This window comes from Emericellopsis cladophorae (genome assembly GCF_022114955.1).
Source record: "Emericellopsis cladophorae strain MUM 19.33 chromosome Unknown NODE_146_length_13637_cov_108_046313, whole genome shotgun sequence".
NCBI lineage: Eukaryota > Fungi > Ascomycota > Sordariomycetes > Hypocreales > Bionectriaceae > Emericellopsis > Emericellopsis cladophorae.
In genome coordinates this window covers 4,850-13,637 of record NW_026251071.1, presented here as the reverse complement: position 1 = coordinate 13,637, position 8,788 = coordinate 4,850, and the positions used below count along the sequence as shown (strand labels likewise).

The window sequence follows — 8,788 nt, the reverse complement described above, 5'->3', positions numbered from 1 at the left end:
CCCCCCCCCCCCCCCCCCCCCCCCCCCCCCCCCCCCCCCCCCCCCCCCCCCCCCCCCCCCCCCCCCCCCCCCCACCAATGCAACACACTCTCTAGCTTGATGTCTCGATGAACAATCTTCTTGTCGTGCAGGTAGCGCACGGCGCCCACGAGCTCGGCGAAAATCCTCCTCACCAGTACGGGTGTGAGGACGCGCCTGGCTTGAGTCGCTACGTCAAACAGGTCACCTCCCGGCGAGTACGTCAGTACCAATATCGCTCTCGTGGGCTCGATGCTGAACGCCTTGAGGTCTACAAGGCTGGGATGATGAATGTCCTGCAGAATCTCAAGCTCGCGCTTCAAGCTCATCTCGATGCGGTCTTCGCTGGCGCCGCCTCGGGGGCCGTGCTCGCATATCTTGACGGCTACCAATGTCTTTCTCGAGGGTGGGTTCTCGGTCGATTCGTCCTCCGTCGCTGCGATTTGGCTTGTCGCCAGGACGACCTTGCTAAAAGTGCCCTGTCCAAGGGGCCGCAGTGCTCGCCAACGACGGCGCTTCTGATCGTGGCGGCCTCTGGCTTCAAATAGTTCAGCACTGGTATCTTTTTTCTCCGCCGAGGAGGTTGAGTAGTTTGAGGATTCGCTTGGTGGAGGTGTCGGTGGTTTCGTAACGGCAGGTGTAAGGCCCCGCTGCTCGGCCAGGTGGGCCTCTCGACGGATGGTCGGTTCTTGAGGTTTGGTTTCCGATTTCCGGGCATGCGAGCCGGAGACTGTGATGTGTCGCTTTGGGATGGCTAGCGGATCCGGCACATATTCGCTCGCACTACGATTACGAGTATGCTGGGTCTCATGGGAGACAATGGTTGGCGGCGGGCCGTCGGCGCCGCTGTCAAGCGCTGTGTAAGTCTTCCGCCTCGGTGCGGCCGACGTAGGGTCCAGAGATCTCGTAGGGCTGGTCCCCAATACGGAGCCCTCCCCTACGCTTCCGAGTCGTCCTCTCGACCTGGGTGGTGTCCCTGCGATGAGCTTCTTCCATGGTCCTGGCGAGTCTGCTGACATGAGTGGGCTTGGCAAGGGTGTCATGTCGCCCATGGCCGCGATGATGGGGCTCGTAGCCACGCTGCTGGCTCCGCTGGCGGTGCCGTTGAGGATCTGACCAAGCGAGCCTTTGAGACTAGGTGTGCGACAGACTTGGAGACTGCTATTCGATGGTATGCGGTTGATCGATGGTCGACCGAGCGAGCCGTGCCGGTGAGATGGCGCCTGTGGTGATGCGGAGGCCACGTCTGTTTGTATGCGCAACGGTGCTGAGTGATGTTCCGAGCTCATGTTGTCTGGCGTCGAGTTCGAGGACGGTGGGGGCGACGGCGCAATCGTCGTGGATTGGAACTGTATCGGCTGGGGAAGCTGGTCGGCCTGTGGCCTAGGCTGGCGAGCCGCCATGCTAGGTTGAGAAATAGCGGCAGAGTTGATGCGGGCTCTGTGACAATGCCTACTATTGCTGCCGTGGTGGCAGCAGCGGTGGCGGAGGCGGCTGCGAGGACGTCAGATGGATGACGCTTTAGCTTGCGTGAGTCAGGAGGATCGAGCGTCTCCAGGCGACGGCCCGTAGCTAAGGTAGGGGGCAGGTCGTTGTTGGCAGGCAAAGTATTTCCCTCTACGGCAGAGGCATGAAGGCAAAGGCGTACGGCGCAGCCAAGGCCGCGAATGGGGCTGAGTCGACACTCAGATCATCAGAGGGCAAGAGAAGAGAGAATGAGAGCTCAAACAATCCAGATGGATGGATTGTTCAGAATCGGAGATGTCGCGGTTGACAAAAACTGGGGCTGCGGGCGCCCTGCAGCCTATAGCCAACGCTGTGAAAGCGCTGGGAATGTGGCAGTCGAGACTGTGATTACCAAGGCCTTCGAGACCATCTGCAACCGGGCTGTCGCAGGCGTTTGATTGTCTGTGCCGCTATAATTAGCAGTGCGTACGTTGGTTGATGGCTAGATGCATTGCTATTCGAATCCAAAAGTCCAATCTCAGAGTGTGTTTTTTTTTTTGTGAAGGCTCGCGGAGGGGCCTAATCAGGACTCTGTGATATGGGGACTAGAGTCAAATTCACGCCGTCAAGAACTTGCAGACATGACAGTGGGGCCGGCGAATATCACGTTGCAGCAAGATCCTGGTCTCTCATAGGAAGACGCCGATAATTACCTAGCCAAGGTGTTCCGTCCTGTAATTGACAATCGCACTGGAATGCCGCGCAGATTTTGGTGAAAACTTTACGCGATACTTCCGTCCGTCTTCGTCTTGTTTGATCGCGAGCCCGCCCTTGGCGCACGCTCACTGTGCTGTGGGAACCCAGCCCGGCATTGCCCAATCCGGTAACCCGACGGACGAAGCCTGTCTAGGACAATGCTCTATTTTGACAAGCAACTTGCTGAAGTTGTCACAAACTGCACGGCGAAGAATGGTGCGTCTCGCATTCATTGACAGCAAAGATGACACGGCGCATCATCCTCACGTCTGAGCAGGGACCCCGCCAATGCGTCCATGTTCCTTCGGCCAATCGAGTCGAGGTACGACGCATGTGTGCGGCAAACGGGACTGGACAGGTTGTAAGTGTAAGCGCAGATCAAGCTTCGCGTCACCAAAGATTGGGGGCCTGGTGAGCAAAGACGTCCCAAGATGCGAATGTCCTTGACAGATGCGATGGACATGCACTTAAGACTAAAGCACATGTGCGGGCGAAGGGCCAAATGGCTCTCATTGTTTGTTCCTTAAAATAGACCGCTGGGATCAGATAACCATGCTGAGAGCGTCGCTCTGATCGTCTATTGAACATTGAAATCAGTCGCTGGTGTGGCCACAAAATTGATGACCCCGACCATCAAACAGTTACGTCAATACACATCCGATAGGGCCAAGCCAAAGATTTGCGCCTGTACTCGCACCGCACATTGAGGGCATTGCCTCTTGTAGCCTTGGTGGAAGAGGCGAGCCGCGTTTCTGTACTCGTCCCAGAACTCTGGCCACGAAAGCAGCCCGTCGTCCCCACGTGTAACCTCTGGATCTTCCGCATCTTTCAACCATGCCTGAAAGTCCTCGCGTCGCATAGTCGCCTGGCCATTTCGCTGCCAATGCGCCTTGCGGAACCTCCCACTATGAAACCACCGATAGCAATCAACACATTGTCGACTATCTGGTGCTTCGCGGTTGATGTGACGGCTAAAAGGCCTAACGTGCCATAGCAGGGCATTCGCGTTGCCACAGCCGCAAAGCGTACCTACGTTCTGTGTACTACCGACAGCCCAAGCCTCTCGATGGTAATGCAAATCCGGCACCACAAGAAGACGCGGCCGCAAGTTGCCTATAGCAAGTAGACACCGGCAGCTGAATGCCATGGCGATCCGGGTGACAGGGTCGGCGGCCATGAAAATTTGAGATAGGATGTCTGGTGGCAAGTTAAGCAACACTGATTGCGGCTGCGGTCCGGAGGGAACCATCAAGAGTGCATCTGGGGTCTTGAAGGACGTCCAGTGGCGGCAACGGATATTGTCGTATCTTGTGCGGTTCTTGTCTGATCTGGTGGGCCTTCCGGGCGCCATGATGGTCATGGATCTGCTTCCAAGGGGGTTATGTCTAATCGCGCTTCCGTTACTTCAGGTGGCGTTCTGTACGCTTTCTTGCTGGGTGGTGAGCCTTCCTAAAGGCAAGCGCGTAATATTGGTAGACTGGCACAGTCGTCGGGAAGATCGAGACAAGAAGCGCATCTTTCGTCGTTGATTGAAGCACAGAACAGTACGTGCAAATTTCTGGGGCTCAGAGAAACTGGGCGAGTCGGAGTAGAGGGATTAATTGTGATGAAGGATGTTGTTCAAGTGAAGCCGCAGTCACTGTGGAAGGGGAGGAGTCAATGATGTTATTGGGGGTTGATTACTCAGTTTTGGCGCTGGCTGGACCTCTTTCCGAGCAGGAGCCTCCCTTGGCGTCGCCTGGTTCTGAGCCTCGAGGGTATCAGGTTGCGTTTCATCATTTGTGATGAATGGTTTAGTTCTAGAAACTGGCTGAAGTTTTCGACGCCATTGAATCAATGATGAGGCAACGCCACCATGTGAAGCCACGCACGGACCATCTCTTTTTGGACCCCTGGACGTCCCCGCGACGCGCTTCGACGCGGTCCTGTCCATCATCCCTTTACGCGCTTCACTCTTTTTGATCGCCATCACCCATCAATCACAACCACGAGCCAAAATGTTGCGCCAACACGACCGCGTTGAGCCCAAAAGACGCAATGTCGTCGATCACCGCAAGAAGCAATTCGCGACGCCCCAATACAAGCATGCCGAGTATCCCCACCGTCTCAACTTCTACATCGATGCGCCCACCGCCGACATCACCTTGGAGCAATTCGAGCAATGGGCCATTGATCGCCTGCGCGTGCTCGGCGAGCTGGAAGCGTGCTCCTTTCGCAACAAGTCACCTGCAGAGACTGCAACGCACATGAAGCCCATCCTGGACAAGTACCTACCCTTGGACTCGAACAGCTCTGCATCCGGGAAATTGGCCTTGCAAAGGCAGAAGGATCACTACAGCCATTTCATTCTACGCCTTGCCTTTGCCTCAACGGAGGATCTTCGCCGACGATTCACACGCGTCGAATCAATGCTGTTCCGCATGCGGTTTCACACCGACGACGTGAGCGAGCGAGCAGCCTTTGTCAGTGGACTGAACCTGGACTGGTGGGAGGCAGTGAGCGAGGAGGAGAAGGTGCAATACGCCGAAGAGCTCGCTGCCATGCTCCCCATGCGGAAGACCATCGAGGACGAAAGTTGGTTCAAGGTGGATTGGGAGCGCGTGCCGGACCTTGTCGAGCAGCGGCGTGTCTTCCTCAAGCGAGGCAAGGCGTTTGTACCGGGTCGCGAGCAACAGTCCATGGTCGTCTCCGAGTTCACGACAAGACTTGAGAAGCAGCTCGAACTCACCGCGCGCGCCTTGCCTCGGCTGGACGAAGACGATCGCCTCAAACCCATCCTCACACATTTATCCAAGAACTTCATCACGCCAGATGCCTCCTACGTGGCGGGCTCGACCGCTCCCGAGGGGGCTAACATCACGGCAGCCAACATTGACAACCTGTCACAGCACTTTCCAGCCTGCATGTCGCATCTCCACCGCTCACTACGGCGAGATGGACATCTCAAGCACTATGGTCGCCTCCAGTACACACTCTTTCTCAAGGGTATCGGCCTTAACCTCGAAGAGTGTCTTGTCTTTTGGCGACAAGGACTCCGGCACAAGACGGACGACGAATTCAACAAGGAGTATCGCTACAACGTACGCCACGCGTATGGCGAGGTCGGTGGTGATTCGAATCGGCGCGGCGGTGGCTACTCGCCATTCAGCTGCCAAAAGATCCTCACAGAGCACCCGCCTGGCCCAGGCGAGGCACATGGCTGTCCATATAGGCATTTCAACATGGAGAATCTGGCGACGCTAGTGCAGGGCATGGGCGTGAACGATCGAAGTGTGATGCAGGGCATCAAGGAGGACAAGGATGGTCAAAAGTTCCACATGGCGTGTAACCGGTCCGTATTCCACTTCTCATTTTTCTTAACTAAATGTGTGCTAACGAGCTGAACAGTGTCTTTGAGCACGTGCACAAGGCGGAGATCCGCAAGGCCAAAGACCAGGGCGTCATGACGGCGAACCAACTCGAGACGATTGTCCACCCCAATGAGTATTTCAAGCGAAGCTATTTATTGAAGAACCTGGCAAAAGAAACGACCGATGTCGAGATGGAGGGCTAATGGAGATATGCACATATCAAGGCGTTTTGGCGTTTTGGCGTCGACACTCCCCGTCTCCAGTACATGTAAATGCAATGCAATGAATATTCTATGAATAGCCTCAGTCAGGGTATGGCACTGCTGCAGTGGTGAGCAGACGTGATGACATGCACAATGATATCATTGCGGAGAGGCGAACAACTGCGAGCCCCCTACGCACACCCAGCGATGGCGCCCACTAATTGTGCGCAGGGAGGACGCGTTGTCGAGGGCGACTATCATCGGGGTGCGATGCTATTCGAGGATCGCTACTCCATCGACGATGGAAACTTGAAACCCCGCGATGATCGTCACGGATAGATCGAGATAACTCGTGGCTCACGGCGTAATCAGGCGTAGTGATCAACATTAAAAAGGGTATTGCGTATCAGCCTCTGTCGCGAGGATGACGGTTCCTGTACCAAAAGCAGCCATTGGTGGTGACGACCTTGTTGCTGCATCAATGACATCAACAGGCCGCAAGGTCGTCTGCAGTCTTATCAAGGGTCCCAGAAGCACGCAGGTCCGGTGTGTGTACGTCCCCCACGGGCCATAGCAAGCTATGCATTCCAGCCACCGTCAACGGTAATGCTGGGGTAGCTACGAGGCTAGCCTGGTATTGCTTTGTACGCACGTACAGTATCATACGTACAGATGGCGAACGTTGATAGGTTTGGTTGTGGTGGGGGGTTTAGGATGCCGGCATACGATTTCTTGATTTTGTGCATGACGAGGATGACAACCTTACGTTTTGCCGACGAAAGTGTACGGACGTGGCTTGGATCTCGGTTTGATCATTTCCCGTGGTCTTTTGCGCGTGATGATCGCGCTCTAGTCTATCGTGGAGTCAGTCGAGGACAGCAGACAGGGCTTCATTACTTAGCATTGCGGCTTGCTGAGAAACAGGAAACATCGCGGTGGAACGCTCCATGTGAGGGTGGATGGATGTTTCAAACCGAGCGAGTTCCACTCCCGCCGATCACTGCGAACGTGATTGATCAATTCATATAAAATATGCAGCAACTGGGATCGGACATATACGCTCCACGGAGGCTTATTAAGACGCTGTGAGGGAGAAAGTTATCAGCATGAGACTCGAGTAGAATTGCAGCTGAATTGAGTACGAGACGCTGTGTTTCAGGAAGCGAATGCCGCAGAAGCTCTGCAGGTTGACACAAGTCCATCACAGGTCACTCTCACTTGCCAGTAGTCAAAATAGATAATAGCCATGAATATGCTCGATGTATATATACGAGAAATAAAGTCATCATAATACTGCCATGCTGTCATGCGCTGTAACGTTTCCTGCCTGCCTGCCCTGCCTCAATCAATCAATCAATCAATCCAGATCGCATCCAGCGTTCCGTTTTCTTCTCCATCTTCCCAAAAGCCCCGCCTGTCAAATGCAAGCGTTCCTGCATCGGTGCCAAGTTTTGAATTTTGGAAAACTCGTGTCTGTCTTCATTCATCTCCCGAAATAGAGAAGCGAGTGGGTCGATCCTCCTCGGATGGCCGTGCCGCAGACAAGGGTACTGCACGATGACGTTGGGCCACCTCGCGTCCACAAGGCGCAACATTGATGCATCGAAACCCAGGCAGGTGAGAATAGGTGCGTCGTACCTGAGTACGTCAAAAGTGATGCCACACGATTGATGCGCATCTGATGTCGCTCCGGAAAAGGTGGTTGCGGCTGGCTGGCATCAGCACTGCCACACTTGGCCCTGCGCGGCGGCGCGTTTCATGTTGGCGTGAGGCTGGAGAGCATCCGGGCTCTGCATCCGTGTCGTATGCGGGGCGGCGAAACAAGACCGATTGATTGAGGGTATGGGTGTAGCAAATTGATGATAGAAAAAAAATAGAAAATAAAGGACAAATGGGGGTATCATGTCGTGAATGGATCCAGTCCTGTGGGTGTTTGCGCTGCGAGGCGGAGTGCTGATCTGAGCTGATCTCAGCTGGTCTGACGGCTCCAGCGCCGATCGCAGAATTCTCTCGTCCCTGACATTCGGTGAGGTTAATGGCTGCACGTAGGCAGCCAGAGCAACTCTTGCCTTGGGCGCGTCATAGGCTTCCGCAGATGTGGTGCGGCGCCTTTCAAAAGTGCATTCAGAGGACCAAATGCTGACGATCCGGGGGTATCGTTCTCGGTCCTCATACGTTGTTTCATAGTAGTTGTCGGTCCAGCCTCGCTGGACCATTCTCCAGGCGCGCTGGCCTCCTGTCTGTTGCCTCCCTCATTTATAGCCGACCATCTTGGCGCAGCGTTCGCAGTAGTAGAGGTTGTGCGAGATGCGAACCATGCCCATGGTGGCCGCGTCGTCTGTCGAAGTGGTCTCCACGGCGCGCGCGCAGCGCATGCAGCGGAGGATCTCGACCGAAGCCACCTGTGATGGTTGAACGGCGATAGCGTCCATGCTGAGTCGTGGTGCCGATGCCGACGTGCTGGAGAGGTCGGAGTCTGACGAGGAGCAGGAGGACGAGGACTCGAAGTGACGGCTGGCTGGGCGCTCAGGCATAATGGCGGATGTTGCTGAAGATGCGGCGAGCATGGAAATTTTATATCTCAATAATGAACCGAACGAGGTCTATTGGTAGATGGACGAGGTCGCGGCAGTCTGCTTGGATTTGGTTGTTTCGGGAGTATTGTTCAGGGTTGCTAGCTCCAGTGGTAACTGAATCGTGAGATTAGGGGTTTGGCTTCCAGTTGTTGGGGGAGGAAGTTTCATGGAAGGGTAAGCCTTTCGTATGACAATGGGAGGATGAAGGGGGATCATTTGCTCACAGGGTCCGGCACCTGGACACTTACATATAAGCAAGCTTGACCGCGGACTCCTGGCATCGATGATCAACCGATGGCTGTGGGCTGAGGGGGTGCGGACGAGGGAGGGGAGGGGCGTGTGTCCTCTGGATGCCAGGGATCGGGTGATGAGACGCTTGAGTATGCAACAAACGGGGAATCTGTTGAGACCCTATGCAATGCGCCCTGCGGAAGCGATG

At 55.3% G+C, this 8,788-nt stretch overlaps 3 protein-coding genes across 3 annotated transcripts; 1 reads left to right on the top strand and 2 right to left on the bottom strand.

Annotated features, from left to right (window-relative positions):
* Nucleotides 1-88: 88 nt before the first annotated feature.
* On the bottom strand, nt 89-1,421 carry J7T54_000357 (Serine/threonine-protein kinase-like protein; the record flags this gene model as incomplete). The annotated part of the gene is made up of 1 exon (XM_051510633.1): nt 89-1,421. A coding segment is annotated over one exon (1,333 nt), but the record flags the coding sequence as incomplete, so codon positions are not given.
* Nucleotides 1,422-4,217: 2,796 nt separating this feature from the next.
* Nucleotides 4,218-5,773, top strand: J7T54_000356 (uncharacterized protein; the record flags this gene model as incomplete). Its single annotated transcript, XM_051510632.1, has 2 exons — nt 4,218-5,551; nt 5,608-5,773. The coding sequence occupies 2 exons, from the start codon at nt 4,218-4,220 to the stop codon at nt 5,771-5,773; spliced, it is 1,500 nt and encodes a 499-aa protein (XP_051358487.1).
* Nucleotides 5,774-8,025: 2,252 nt separating this feature from the next.
* Nucleotides 8,026-8,307, bottom strand: J7T54_000355 (uncharacterized protein; the record flags this gene model as incomplete). Its single annotated transcript, XM_051510631.1, has 1 exon — nt 8,026-8,307. The coding sequence occupies one exon, from the start codon at nt 8,305-8,307 to the stop codon at nt 8,026-8,028; it is 282 nt and encodes a 93-aa protein (XP_051358486.1).
* Between the last annotated feature and the right edge of the window lie 481 nt (nt 8,308-8,788).